The 15,706-nt window shown below is 39.1% G+C and overlaps 1 protein-coding gene across 3 annotated transcripts in view; it reads left to right on the top strand.

The window, feature by feature from the left end:
* CELF4 (CUGBP Elav-like family member 4) overlaps positions 1–15,706 on the top strand; it is a 695,302-nt gene that overhangs the window by 77,467 nt on the left and 602,129 nt on the right. For all 3 annotated transcript variants that reach the window (XR_009275938.1, XR_009275937.1, XM_058823562.1), the window contains exon 2: positions 13,285–13,367. Coding sequence is in view for 1 of the 3 variants with exons in the window: in XM_058823562.1 (XP_058679545.1) it covers positions 13,285–13,367 (83 nt within the window). In the remaining 2 variants the exon portion in view is untranslated. The remainder of the gene's footprint in view (positions 1–13,284; positions 13,368–15,706) is intronic.

The raw sequence follows: 15,706 nt of genomic DNA, 5'->3' as shown, positions 1-15,706 counted from the left end.
AAGTTTCTTTCATCTGTCTTTTAATGTCTTGGTCAAAATGGCTTCCAACAGTCTCTTTTGAGGAGTCTGCTCTACAGTGTGAATACTTTCCCACTGGGACCTATTTGTTGGTACTGTGTTGCTACAGACATGCCTTTCTGTTCATTTCTGGCCTAGAGCTTCTCAATCTAAACTAAAATATCAAGCGAGATGTCATATTAAACTTTTATTTAAAAAAAAATCTAGGAAAATTATAATAGGGTGTGTGTGTATGTGTGTGCATGTGTGAGAGAGAGACTGATTTTCATTTTTTTTTTCCCTGAAATAAATAGTTACAAAATAAAAAAATAATTGTACCACTCAGGAAAATTTGGTGACTGGCTGACTGCACAGCTCTGTCCAACCCCTTGGAAATTACTGGCAATTGCCCAGCTGACCATGGATGGAATGGTGTTTTAATGCAAATTTTATCACAGTCAGTTGACATTCTGATTTCTTTTTACCAAGAAAGGCTATTGAAACTGTTTCCTTAAAAAATGGGCTTTTTCTTGGGTTAGACAATATATTAAACTTCTGGATAGAATCATTAAAGTCAGAAATAGGGAGAAGGGGGAAAATGAAGGCCCTCTGAATGCATTTGCTCTTGGATCAGTATTAGCTTTTGTTTATGGTTTCAAGTCACTTAAGTAATAAAAGTTCCATGAAGGACTGATTTGTTCTAATGGCTGGGAGAGACAGTTAGTAATGTTTACTTTTACCTTCTGTAGGGTCATAAACTTCCATCTTATAGCTTGCAATTGTCCTAAATGGCACAAGAATCTGTGGCTGTGATTCTCTTCCAGGGTTGCAAGAATTTCTCTCTCCTTATGCCTTTTAGCAGACTAAGGAGACAAAAGCCTTACAGAACAGTCAGATGGAACAGTGACAAAGAAAGGTGTTGGAAAATTACTGAGTTAAAAGTTTGCACTAGAAGCACCCTCTGCCCTTCTATGCTGATTTAACTCTTCCACCTTTTCCCTCCCTGCCTTTTCTCCAACACACACAGGCATAGATACCCCTCAATCATGCTTAAGAGATTATTCCACTATTGCTCTTGAACTTGTATGATCTGGAAAACCCCAGGTTATGTGGTCATGCACTACCCTCACACAAATAAATGCCAATAAAAATTCAATTAAATATATTCCAGACTAACAGGTTGTTTAGATCCAAAAGCCACTTTGAGGCTGAGAGGGAGGAACAAACACCAATATTCTGAATAATTAGGAAGCATTCCTAAAGCTCAGACAGAATGTTCCAGTGTTGAATTTCATGCTATTACCTCCAGTTATTGTTCCCTGGTATCACCCTGAACAACTTTTCTCCAATCTTCATGCTTATACCTTCAAGATTTGCAGCCTGTTACCATCCATCCCCCTGAGTCATCATTTATCCAAGTCATACACGTTTAGTTAATCTTCTCTCATAACTAAGTCCTCCCAGTCCATTACGAATTTCTATTACTCATCTCTGAAATTCATCTTTTCTTTTCCATTTTTTCCCTTCCATGTGTTTCTGAACACTTTTAGATGATTAGAGCTGACAGGACCATTTTAGATGTGGGTTTTCTAAATGGCACCAAAGGAAGGGGCGTCTGATCTGGAAGAGACACACACACTATTGTGTATGATATTGCCCACTGCCATCTGAAAATGTCTTTTGACATTACTGCTTTTCAGCTTCGTTGGTCCTGTTGAACATTTCTCCTGTGGCTATCCTTTACCTGCATTTCCAGAGATGAACCATGCATGGTTCTAGGCATGGCCAATCCTCCCCAGCAGGGATTCAGGTGACTGACCATGCCATTAAGGGTCTCAGCACCCTCTAGGATCTGTTGCAACTTATTCTCCATTCCTCTTGATGTGTGAAATCTTCCTTGCTGCGCTGTTTAAATTTAATATCAGAACTTCTGCTTTGCTAGATAGTTCTTCTACAACTGACATTTATCATGCACGTTCCTCCTGCCAGCCCTCAGTGTTTTGTGGTCTACACTGTTCATCGTCTAACATGAGTTCAGTTCTCACAGCAAAAAAAATTCTGCTATAAGCTGTTTCAAATGTTTGATAGAAACAATTTACTATATACTCAGCGTTCACTAATTTTTAAGTTGATCAACAAAAATGTGATCAAAATATATCTCTGGTAGTTGACTGCTACACACTTTTCCTTCTGTTCTCTATGTGTCAGGAAATTGTACCTCCTTTACTTCAGCCTGACAAAAGCCCTTTTTAAACCTAGTGCACTGAAGCTTTTTAAATTACACAGATTGTGTTTTAATTAAATTCACTGTTTCTTTTTCACTTCAAAGATTACATCCTTATACCTTTTGTAAAAATCTGAAGTCTTAGACTTAAATTCACACAGTTTGTCTTAAACTTGCTACCCAGGAACTTTGTCCCACAGTAGTGGATGGGAAAATGCAGCTGGATACAAGAGACAAGAGTGTTCTCCCAGGTTTCCATTTTGAGATAATCTACTGGATTATATTTATAATAAATGTTTATAAATTATTTACTGGATTGTATACTGGATAATATTTGTGAGTCTGCTCAGGAATACGCTCAAGAAAAACAGACTGATAGATTTTTGTAGCTCTATGTAGGGTTTTGGGAGGTTTTGGGTTCAAGTTTGACCTTTTCTACAAACTCTTTGTGTGGCTTTGGACAGGTGGTTAAATCTTCATTCAGTCTCTGCTTGCCTTGTCTAGGTTCCTGAGCTCCTTACGCATGAGCCAGGCTCTTTAAGGAAGCTTGTACCATAAAAAGATGGCTCAACTTGGAGCTTTTTGCCAGAAAGGCAGTGGAGGACCTTGCCCTTGGGACAGACCTCTCTTCCTTTGTGTTATAACTGATTGATAGGGCCTTTGAGAACCCATTTTCACATTTTCTTGTCATGATCCCAGAGCAGCTCATCTCACCTCCCTTTCTCTCTCATGCACTCACACAGGCTGTGCCTCGTGGTTCTCAGCCCTAAGCAGATAGAAGTTTGTTGATTTAGAAGATTACTTCATCCCTGGAATCTTGCAGAAGAGCTTGGTCCTACTTCACACCATTCTGCTACCTATACTTAAAGAACAAGCCAAATTGAGAAAGAAGGATAAAGAGAGAGAAAGAGGTGATAAGAGACAATACTTATTTGCTTCCAACATCTCTTAGAGGATAGAAGAAGCTATTCAAAGTCAAAACATATGGAAAACAGCATCTGGTTATGGGAGCTTGGATGTTAATTGTTCTGACAGCTGAAATTTGTCTCCAGAAATCTCATGAAGCCAGCTGGTATTGTAGAGTTTTCTCTGGCTCATATTGTGACTCTTACAAGTTTCTGGAGGCTTCTAGTCTCAGGGTGATCATCTTGTAGGAGCAGCTGCTGCTTAAAGATTTTCATTTCTATATCAGCTGGAATCAGGAAATACATTTTGTGTGGGTTTGGATTTGCTTTTGTGACAAAAAAAAATAAATAAATAAATCCTAAGGTGGCTTTGGATGCTCTTCCCTAAATTCAAACTTTACAGAAACTTGTGGAACTTAGAAGAGAGGTTCTGATGTTGTCCAGTTTACATCTCTTGCATATGTGGTGTGGAGAAAAACTCAGTAACTGTGAGTAATAAGGCTGATTTTGAGAGGTATCCTAAGGTTCCATTTTGAATCTGAATTTCCTGAATCAAAAAAGTGTGGGCTGGCAAACTTGGTAAGAGCAATAACTCTCTAGAGATAATTACAATAGTTTGTTTCTGAATGGGCTAGGAGTTGTCTAATAATAGTTCTTTTCTGCAGTTTTTTCAGTGCCTTTTTTCTTTCAACCTTGAGCTGGAAATGTCAGAAATCTATATTGACACTTGTGCCCTGTCTGAGAGAATAAAGAATATGAGGTTGTTTAGAGAGCATACATGTCTGTATTTAGAACAAGCTACTTACATGTTTCTGAGACAAAAGCATAAATAACTAATCATTTGATGATGCTATCAACAAGATGTTTGCTGCATAGGCCTGACATTTTTTAAGGGCAAAAATACCAACTTTTTTATACAAAAGTACAAACACATTTCCTGCACATAGACTTGATGTTATTTTCCAAGAAATGTCTGTTCCTCATCCTTGTGAAAGCTAATGAGCAGTAAAAAAAAAAAAAAAAGGAAAAGAGAAAATAAAACCCAAATCAAACCCACTCTATATAGATGCAGAAAAGAAAGGCTTGGACAAAGCTGTAAGTAGCAGAGCAGTCTAATTAGTTTAGAGATGTTTTGCTTTAGCTTTATTTTGCTAAGATTCAAGGCATTCAAAGTGATTGTTGTTTAACAGTAGCATAACCTCTGGAGACTTAGATGAGCATTCTTGAAGAAGTCTCTCCAAAAGAAGTGAATCCAAAAATCAAAACAAAATGAAGTGGAGGAAAAGTTTCCGAAAGAGCTAAATGTTTTAGAAAATCCACTGAGTTATTCATATGCTGCTAACAATAGAAAGAACTCAAAAGGCAGGACCCAGAACAGCAGGTACAAAGTCTAATTAATGCATGTAGTCTAAGGAGGTTTAACCCATAACATTCTGAATTTAAGTGTTTCTGTTTCAACAGCAGGATTATATTCTCCAGTCTTTCACAAATGAATCACAGGACACAAAACCCCCTAAATTTCTGTATTTTTTCTTTATCACCTCACTGCAAACAAGAAATCTTGGAGATTTCAAGATATTTTTTTTCCTGAGTCTGTAATGTAAAATGGATAACATAATTATGTTGGATTTTCTTTGAAGCAATAGGTAGGTTGAAGTGAGTCAAGCTTAGAGATGATCAGGATTTTAACTCAGATTTGATGCATCATTATGGAGTAGAAGGTGAAATCTGCTTACTCGCACGTGAGTGATCTCCAAAGTTTGTTCATGACTTTTTCATCAATGACAGAGCTCTGAAACACTGGAAACACTCTTGCTTGGTCCAGAAGAGCACTTGACTATTATTTTCACTTGAATATCTGTCTTTCCTTAGTTTAAATCAAAAGCATGCCCTTTATTAGGGCCTGAAGGCCCTACTTTGCCTTACAACAAGAAGTACACAGGTATTAGGCAACAAATGAGAAATTTAAGAGGCTGTTCTGTTTAAAAGTAAGTTTTCTACCATAACTCAAAGCATTAAATATTTCCAGGCCTTATTGGGCACACCAGCACTCTCTGTGGTAGACAACTATCTTAACCAGTAATCTACATTCTGATTTCTTTAATGGTGAGCCTATTCATGGGCCATTTCTTGTGTGTATGGAAATTGGACACCTGTACTGGGGAGGAAATGTTCTGGATAGTCAGAATTGCAGAAACTTGAGCAGTGAGTCTTCTCTTGACTTGGCTGGGATGATCAAACTTATCTCTGGAGTTTCAGGATGAAATTTAAAGCTGAAACATTGGCAGTTATAAGAGAACAGGACGTGGTGCATGGTATGTCAAATCAATGGTTCACTCTGCACCTTGCTTTGAGTGTACCAGTCAGCAAAGGATTGCTCAAAGCAACCTTGCAAGGAACTTTCAAGACCCCAGGAAAAAACATTTATGTGTGAATCACAGCCAGAAACTGTTCCCCCATCCTGGGGAAGAAAGTCTGACAGATCAAATGCCTTCCATTTTTGCAGTGGTGTGGAGGCAAGGTAACTGTGGTGTTACTTAAAAAATACACCTGAAGCTTTAGGGGTCTGCCAGTGACAATGTGCTCTCCTGTGTCAAAGCTCTGCACTCGAGACCCTGTTTGCCTGATCCAGATTAGAGCCCAGACTAGTGGCTGTCCTGGAATAAATTACTCTTGCTGTAGGATCTTGTCAGAAATGGTATCACGGGGCTGAGAGACTCGGTGAACTATTTCGTTAAAAATTTCTATGAGAAATTCTGACTTTTAAAAACTGATGCTTTCATTAAAAAACTACTTGTTATGAAAAATCAGGAGAAAACCATTGTCTGTGTTGTTGAAATACATACCAACAGATGCTCAAGTCTCTGTTGTCTGCCTGTACACTGCTAAATATAATTAAACACTGCTTACGCTGAGGACTGACTCTGATTTGGACTGTGCATATCAATGCCTCATTTTGAACTATCATAAATGCATTTTAAGTGAGCTAATATTCTGTAAATATGGTTAACTTCTGCATTTGCAGATTGAGCCTCTTAATTTGCTTTTTAGTATTGGTTCACGGACGTATACGAGTGGGTCTTTTGTATGCTTTTAACACAGAGAACCCTATCAAGTTATCTATAGCAGGAATATTACAGCATCATAATAGTTAATGGAAAATAGCATAAGAGGAAAAAGAAAATTAGCATTCCACACAGCAGGGCATTTCGGATGTTAATCTACCTTGCAATATAATTGACAGGGAAGCTGATATCTGGGAAGATTTTTATTCCTATCTTTTTCTCTAAACAGTTAGTGTTCAGTTGTTGTGCAGCAGGGGAGATGGAGAAAAAGAAAGTTCTAGCCAAGTGAATGTTCTTTACCAGCAAAGATGTTAACTTTTGTCAGAAGGTAGTTAATCACTGAGAGAGAAACAGATGAAGAAATTGGATAAAACATTTCCAGTTCCAAAAGTCTTTATTGATTGTGTCTCCCTCAAGAAAATTCAGCTCAATCTCTGAAACCCTCAAGTGATTAAACTTTGGGCAGTCCACTGTAGACAGAGCAAATGAGAATTGTTTCAAACCCAGACATGTAGAGCTAGGATAGTTAAAGCGAAAAAAGATTTCTTTTTCACTTTGAAATCCTTGCTGGGAGACGTAACCTGAGATGTTGATTTTAAGGCAAGAGTTTTCTTAAGTATCATGCTCTTTCTCTATATAACAGATCTCTGAATTTTGAAGCAATGAACTTCTTTATTTTCAGAGAAGTAGCTCTCTTAAAACACCAGCCTAGTCTGGAAAATGGGGCACAGGTCTCTGGTCCACCACAGATAACTCGTATATCTTGGTCTAATTTTTTCAATGGCAATTAGGGTACAGTGAAATTGAGGCATCACTAAATGAGATGCTCAGAACTGTGACCAGTTAAGAGTTCCTGTATTTGTTTCCCAGTGATGTAAACTTTTTGGTCTCAAACCAGTTTCTCTAGAAGATTATACCTCTTCTTGAGCTGGAGCGTGACCATTAGCCTGTGACCCAAGGTATGCAGAATTACTTGCTTTCTCCATTTTCAATACACAACATGAGGAACTTAGAGAGTTGTGTTTGGATTGCAGTTTGCTTTCTGAAAGTCCATAGTGGTCTGCTGGTTTCTCTGCTTTGGGGTTTTAGGGTGTGAGGTACACTAAAGATGGTAGGGGGAAAAGTAGACACTCTCAGCTGATCTGTGTTCTTTCTTCTGTTACAGAAGGCTGTCTTGTTCACTAGTTCATGTGCTGTGAAGGATTCTAGCATAACACAACACAGGAAGGCCAATTAAGGAAATCCTCACTGTTAACTAATATATTTGTAACTAAAAAGCAAGAAGGTATTTGACTCAAAGAAGAAAAACCAACTGACAGCCTTGTTGAAATTTTATCTTTTTTTGGGCAATGATTCTGATTTTAGTTACACTCACAAGTATTGGAAAGGCTGTAGTTTCAGAAGTTATCACCTGTCAGGCGAGCTGTGATAACTGGTTGAGTGCATACGCTATAGTCACAAAAGTTTGTGAATTAAAAATTGGCTTAGATCACTCGAGCCAACCTTCTCAATCCCTAGGGTTATCCTAACTGTTCTGGATTATTGTGGCTGAGGTGAGCATCTGGGACAAGAACTGCTCCAAGAGAGGCAAAGCATTAGGATTCTAAACCCCAATGCAATATCACTACTTAGTTTCAACTTCCCTGCCTGTCCACCTTCTGCTAGACCAAGGCACCAAGCCTCATCCAACACAGCCTTGAGCATATCCAAGGATGAGGCATCTGCAACCTCCTTGGGCAACCTGCTACAGTGCCTCATCACCTTCACAGTAAAAAAATTTCTTCCTAATATCTGATCTAACTCTACCCTCTTCAAGTTTTAAGCCATCTTTCCCCTTGTTCTATCACTTCGTGGCCTTGTAAAAAGTCCCTCTCCAGCTCTCCTGCATCTCCTTAAGTTAGATGTCCCCAGAGCTTTCTTTTCCCCAAGCTCAACAAACTCAATTCTCTCAACTTGTCCTTACAAGAAAGGTGCCTCAGGCCCTCTGATCATCTCTGTGGTCTCTTCTGGACTCTCTCCAACAGCTTCACATCCTTCATAAGTTTGTGACTCCAGAAATGAGAGTCCACTCCAAGTGGACTCTCACAACAGTAGACTAGAGGGGGAAATCACCTCCTTCAGCTTGATGGACACAGTTCTTTTGCTGCAGCCCAGGACATGGTTGTCTTTCTGGACTGTCAGTGTGCAATGCTGAGATCAACCAACATTCCCCAGTCCTTCTTGGCAGGGCTTATGTCAACGCATTCTCTGTCCGGTCTGTATTTGTTCTTGAGTTTGTTCCAAAATGGGTAAAAGACTTTGCATTTGGTCTTGTTGAATTTCACAAGGTTTGCATGGGACCCTTTCCAAGCCTGTCAAGATCCCTCTGGATGGTATCCCTTCCCTCCAGAGGATGGACTGCTCCACAAAACAAGCTTCTGTTTCAAGGTAAACCTATTGAAGGTGCACTGAAACCCAGTGTCCGTGTTGCCAGTAAAGATGTATAGCAACACCAGTTCAAAAACCAAATCCTGAAAAACAAGCACTACTTGTCATTGTTCTCCACTTGGACATCAAGCCATTGGCAGCAACCCTTTGAGTGTGACTATCCAGCCAATTCCACTAGCCCATCCCCAAAATAGATTTTTATCTATTTTAGAGACAAGGATGTTTTGTGAGACAGTGTCAAATGCTTTTCACAAGTCCAGGTAGATGGTGTCAGTTGCTTTCCTCTTTTCCGCCAGTGTTACAATCCGGTTGTAGAAGGCCCACGAGTTTGCCAGGAACAATTTGCCATTTGGGAAGCCATTTTGACTGTCACTAAGTACAATCCTTGTTTTCCATGTAGCATGTTTTCCATTAGGCTCTGCTCCATGATCTTACCCAACATGGTCTGTAGTTCTCTAGCTCTTTCTAGTTTGTCTTTTGAAAATAGGGATTTTTTCCTCTTTTCCAATTAGTGGTACCCTGTTGGTCTCCCAGAGATGAGGAACAGTGGCTTAACCACTTCACCTGCCAGTTCCCTCTGGACCCATGGATTCATCTCATCAGATTCCATGGACCTGTGCATTTTGAGGTTCCTTAGATGGTCTCAGACCTGATCTGCTAAAGTGGGTTGTTGTCCATTCTCCCAGGTCATGCATTTGCCTTCTTCAGCTCAGGCTGTGTGACTGGCTTTCAGTTTTCAGTATTATTTTGTTCAGTTCACAGTGTGTCTTCTGACAGTTTTGCCTCCCAGGCTTGTGCAGAATCTTCTGAAGACTTGCTATGAAGCTGAAGTTGCCATAACCACAATCATTTTCCATCTGTATCTCATACAATTATTATTTGCACTATTGAATTCTCTGGAGATAAAAATAAAGTAGAGCCTTTGTAATTTCTTTTCCATCTCAAGCTTTTGTTTTTGTTTCCCAGCATGTCTTTAACAATCCTGTTTCCCAGGAGACATCTTGATATGTCCTCATGCTTCCAAGAGACTGGAGTTCAATAGGTTAACAGGCAGGTGGGATTTTCCAGATGTTTATGTGCTTGCCCAAAAAGCTGTTTGCTGGTAGCAAATGAACAGCTGGAAATACACAATCCAAACACAGCCTTTTTTAATTGATTGACATATGTCTGGAATGCATGAGAAAAATAGAATAGAAATTGGGAGCAGTTTGGACCAAGCCCTTCATTGTCAAATAGTCAATTAAAATTTTTTGTTCAAATTCTGATATAATTCATAAACTCTGCACTGACTGAGTCATTACGTCCCATATAAGTGGAGGATAGAAATAATGCATTGCTTTCACACCACCTTTACTTAAGAGGTATGTTGAGAAATGTTCGTTATACTGCTGAACATGGGCAATTCAAAGGGGATGGATGGTGCAAATGTTTTGTAATAGAATATGAAGCCTTCCACCCAGAAGTCATGTTCACACCCAGACAAAACTGCTGATGGCAAGTGAGCAGTTAAGTTGAGCTACTTAGGAGTCTACTATGAAAAATCTTTTTTTTCCCCAGTGAAATAAGTGATTCTGTACACAATCGTGAGGTTCAGCTGGGAAAATTGATTGTTCTAAAATTTTTTTCCATCTGGGAAATCAAAATGAAAAGAAGAAAAAATATCATATTAAAAAAAAAAAAAAAAAAACACCTTTTTTTTTTCCCCATTTTCTTTTCTCTGGAAAAAAATAAAAAACAACATAGCTGCTCCATATGAAAATATTTCAAGACTCAGTTGTTTAGGATGCTGTACTCCATAGTGTTAATCTGAGTGTCTAGTGTTGTATTTCCTAAGCAACATTCTCCAGGAAGGAAGAGTCCTTTGGAGGGGTCATATGGAGGCACACTGAAAGTGGTAGCCTAGGAAAAGTAACACGTGAAAGGGGTTCTCATTCCTTTAAACACCACAGTACAAAGCAGAGATCAGTTTTGGTTTCAGGGAGGCAGGCAGGATGGTGCAAGAAAGGGCATTTCCTTTCATCCTAATGCACAAGAAATTCTTGCAGAATGGAGTAATACATAAATATTGTTTTATAAAAGTTCTCGTGTTTTTGGAAAAATTCATTATTTTAGCTGATGGCTAATGCTGCATATGTGCCTTACAGAGCAATATTGTGGTAAGGAAAGGGAAGACAAAAATTCCCCATGAGCTGTCCTTTTCAAGTTCAGGTTTGAGGCCTGCTATGAACATTAATCTCTATTTCATTTGGCCACTGCTGGGATGGAACTTCTTATGGTCTCTAAGAAACCAAGCCTTACTTTAAATAAACAAGATATTATTTTTCATAGAGATATTACTTTTTTACCCAACATGTGTGGGATAGATTGTAATTCATGTGCATGATATATGAATGAAAAGGGAAAAAGAAGCACTTCCACAGAGGATATATTTTGTCTCTGCAAAACAGGAGGGGTTTTTTTGTCTGATCATATGAGAGTGTAGATTTCTTTTCAATTTCAAAGTCTTTTAGTTCATAGCAGTGTGTTTGTTATATCAGTGATGATTGGATGCATTATGAGTACTGATTTGGGAAGTTTGGTACTTTTACCACTTTTGAAACAGCTTTGGAGACAACTTAGTGGAGGTTTCTTCCTGGTGAGAACTTGCCTCCACACACACACAGAGGGTGGATTTTGGGTGGAAAATGCCCATTTTGAGAGAAGAGTTGTCTCTTGCTTACTCAGCCTGAATTACAGTCGTGGTACTATAGGAGTAGGACATTGTTACCCTGAACTGTCGTCGTGGCAATCACAATGAGGAGAAAAATATAGCTATCATTATGAGAGCTTTACACTGCATAGTTTATCTCTATAACAGTGTGCTATGATGTGCCTAATTAGACTGTATCAGCTGCTCCACGTCTGCTGCTAAAGGGAGACTTTCTTATTGTATCTAGTAAACAGAGAGCTCTCAGCCTGTGATTTAGCATTGAAATTAAATTTAAGCATAGTTTCCCATTTGATTATCAGGCTATGGGTGACTTTTAAGGATCCTTTCCAATCCATTATTTCTGCTAGCTGTAAACACTTTGCCACAGTTTCTTCCTCATCCATTTAAAGTTAGAGGGGAACAAATCAAAATAATTCCAAGTATGCAAACTTTTGATGATGTTCAGTCTCCTCTTTTGACTGTTACCTTTTGCATCTGAATCTCAGTTATTGAGACATAATAAATGTGATTGGTTTGAATAAACAGAAAGTAAGAAGAAACTAATACAGGATAAGAAATAGTGAAAAAAATTGTTATTTTTCTTCTTTTTCATGCCATATCATAGCTTCATTGTGATAGGAGTACAGTGACTTCCACAGGACAATCTCTGATAAAAAAAATGTTCATTTATAGAAAAAAAATCCTATTTTCTTTAATGTACTAATCTATTAAAAGCATGTAAAAGTGTGCATTTCTTCAGTGATACTCTCTAAGGAAAAAAATTTGGAAAAAAGTGAGCATTGCATGGACAAAATGTTCAAAGTGGCAATCAAAGCTGAAAAGAAGTTTACAGTTTACTGTTTACTCACCTGTTAGGTACTTTATACATTCTTGGGGAGAAGGTGGGTGGCTGAAAACGAAGTTGTGGGACCTGTTTGTTTCTTTGGTAGTCTCTCCATACTTGTGCTACTCCAGAAGAACATTCTCAGTTTGAGGGACATGCTGCCTGAACCTTGAAAGTTGTGATACCTCCATTTCAAGGAGCTGGAGACATTCTGTAGTAATTTCAGAGAAAATGTCTTCTGCATAACAAGCATATTTTTTGCTGCAGGAACTGGCAGGTTTTCAGTATACTGCAGTAAGAAGAAAAAATTTGATCACATCAGACACACAAATGGAGTAAGATTTTGCAACATTTTTACCAGAAGGGAAGCATAGAGGTGGGGAAGGAAAACATAGCAGGGCTCTGCTTTGACAGGGCTTTAGGCTTTGTAGTTGATAAGTTAATCTTTGGAAGAATCAAAGATGTAACCCATCAGTGTATCTCTGACATTCAAGTGATCTGTGGGTCAGGGATGTTTTGTAGTGATCGTTTGGGCTTTGGCATGGTTGTGTTTACAACTGGAAGCCAGTGAGTCCTTGTGGCAGCCAGTGCGGGGAGATGGATTTCTGGTGTGATGCAAGAAGAGCAATGAGTTTTTGGTGCAGGTCAGGCTGAACAACAGAAATTTTCCTCTGCAGTAGGAAGCTACAAGTCCTTGTATGCCCTTTGCCTAAAGCACCTGGCAGGAAAGAAAGGCGTGAGACCTTTCAGGATGTGGCAGCAAGGGGATTGCTCCCAGCGCTGCTGCTGGAGCAGGAGTGGGATCCCATGGCCCACCTTGCCATCCTGTGGAACCTTTGGGATCCCTAATCCTGTGCAGCCTCCTGTAGCTGAAATATCAGCATGTCTTGAAGGAAAAATAAGCACTCAAATGTACACTGTTGCTCACTGTCCACCAGGGTTCAGAGGAAGAGATGATAGCTTCATTTCTTGACTTTTACTACTGACACTACTGACACACTTAGGAGAGAATTTTATGATTGATTTACTGGGAATGGGATGATGACAGGAAAGTGGTTTGTTCTCTGTCTGAATTTCAGAAGGATCTTCTCCGAAATAGTGCTCTTACAAGAGGTTTTTCTTGCTCTTTGCAGGCTGTGCCTTCCTAACATACTGCGAAAGGGAGTCTGCTCTAAAGGCCCAGAGCGCACTGCATGAACAGAAGACACTGCCGGGGGTGAGTCCAGACTGATAACATTTCCTTTTTTTTTTCTCTTTTCTTTTAAATCTAAAAAATGGGTTACATATGGTGTTCTCCTCTCAGATTTGGAAGCAGAAAGTCTCCGTTTGTTTGGATGATTCAGTATTTGCATTGTGCTAATAAAATCAAGATACCACCAACCTACCCAAATGGTTCCCATGCACAAAACTAAAAGCTTTTTGCCTTTATTGGGAGTCAGGAAAACAGAAATCAACTGGTTATGGACTGGATTCCACCAGCCTAACTCAGCTGAGGAGCTGCTTTAGGATTCTGACCACTACAGAATGTTAGTGGTCCTCACCAGGTGCTTCCTCTCACTCCTTTTCTTCTCTGAAGCAAGGTTTGGCAGCAAGAAATCAAGAAACAGATCACATTATTGAGTTATCACAGAATGAAAATATATTCCTGATGACAAAGTGGTTTGACTCAGTTACTTTAGTATTCAAGCAGCTGTAGCAGATTGGAAAGGCGGTGAGACAAGGAGAAAAGAGAGAGAGAGGAAAGACGCACGCGAGATAATGAGGAAAATTATTCACATGAGCAAGATCTAAGGTTCAGACAACACAAGCAGAACTAAAAATAGAATCAGCATTATGTGGGGAAGACCTGCCCTGCTGGGATGGGTTTCTAGTTAAGTGGTTACCCGGGGGAGGGAGAGACTATTTAGATTCAGCCAGTGGATCGGGAGCAGCCAAGTGCTCCCACAGCTGGAATGAAGCTGGTTTCACAAAAACCAGGAGCCAGTGACCACGTAACTAAAAGTGGGCTTCTGAGGGCCCCAGGCTGCATCTAAACTGAGAGGAAATCTATCCAAAAATCTGTCTTTATTAGCTGGTGCTGAATGATTGATTGCTGTGTAGCTATAACCTACCTTTCCACCAGATCTAAGACTCATCCCTTGCTCTGTGTTCTGAGGAAAGTGTTGATTCTGCTCTGCTTGTTTCCATCATCCTGGGTCTATTTACCTATCTCTAAGCCACCTTGCCAGTATGGAGATGCCCACGCACTTGCTCATCTACATCTATCTTTGCTTAAAAGGCCATACCTTATGCAAATATATACATACTTCATTGCCTAAAAATATTTCTGTCAGCTGACAACTCCCTCTGAATTATTTTTTTTCTAGAACCTCCTTAGCAGCAGATTGAAAGTAACTTCAGTCTTGGGAGGGGATTTCAGTTTTTCTTCCTCCTCCCCCTTCCAATATTTTCTTTTGGCTTCTCTTTCCTGAATGATAAAACTGGATAGGAAAAAAAAAAAGAGAGAGAGAATATGTTGAATAGGGATGTTTCAGGTAACATTTTAACTGAAATTTTCTGAAATATGCTTGAAATAAAATACATATTTATCTATACTAGAGATGTGATGAATAGAGTGTTGTGTATTTAAAAAAGAATAATTGAAATTTCAGATTTTCCACTGAGACTCCTTGCATTTCTTATTGGGAAGAGATCATCCACTTGTAAATGGAAATCTATCTTCTCTATGAGTTTAAAATCTTATCCTGAAATTGTATGATGATAATATCTTCAAGAACACAGTGGGTCAGTGAGATTGAGGACTCAGGTGTTGGAGAGGGAGGGCAAGTGATGATTTAGGATTTTTTTTCCTATATGTTCACCATTCCGATTCTCAATTTCTGTGTTAGATACTTCAAATCACAAAAGTCTTAAAGTCAAAACTATTTTCTTGGACAGTGGTAGAATTCAACCAACTTTTGCATTAGGATTGAGACTTCAAAGGCTGCAACAACTAATTCTAGACTACAGGGAAACAATTTCTTCCTTGGTTTGTGCAATTGCTCTTACATATATTCCATACTGGCCACACTGCCTCTAGGAGGCTTTTCTTTTTTTTAATTTCTTTACACACTTTCAGGAGACACATCAGGATCTCATTGAGCTGAGAGCAGTGAATCCTCTGTCTAAAAGAGCAACCAGGTTCCTTAGAGTTCTGAACACTTATTTTCCCATCCCTTTCATTTCCAGTTCTATTTGTCTCAGGATAAAGGTTTGCTTTCCACCAGCAAACCCTCTTCATGCAGCTTTCTGCCAAGTTTCTGAACTCATCCTCTGAATGATGTCACTGTAGTTTATTTAAGGAAACCAGTCTTGTCTCTTGATAAAGTATCATGCCTGGATACTGTTTTATGGTTCCTATCTGAGTAACAGAGAATTATTTATGACTTACCTGACTGTTCTTGATAACATGCGCCAAAAATATCAACCATAGTTCATCACCATAAAATAAGAGGCACTTTTAGGTTCAGGGGTCTAAGTCCTTATTCACATAAGTTCAAAATGAGATGCATATAA

This window comes from Ammospiza caudacuta, chromosome Z (genome assembly GCF_027887145.1).
Source record: "Ammospiza caudacuta isolate bAmmCau1 chromosome Z, bAmmCau1.pri, whole genome shotgun sequence".
Taxonomy (NCBI): domain Eukaryota; kingdom Metazoa; phylum Chordata; class Aves; order Passeriformes; family Passerellidae; genus Ammospiza; species Ammospiza caudacuta.
The sequence above is the reverse complement of the archived record's forward strand: the minus strand, read 5'-3'. Positions and strand labels throughout refer to the sequence as shown.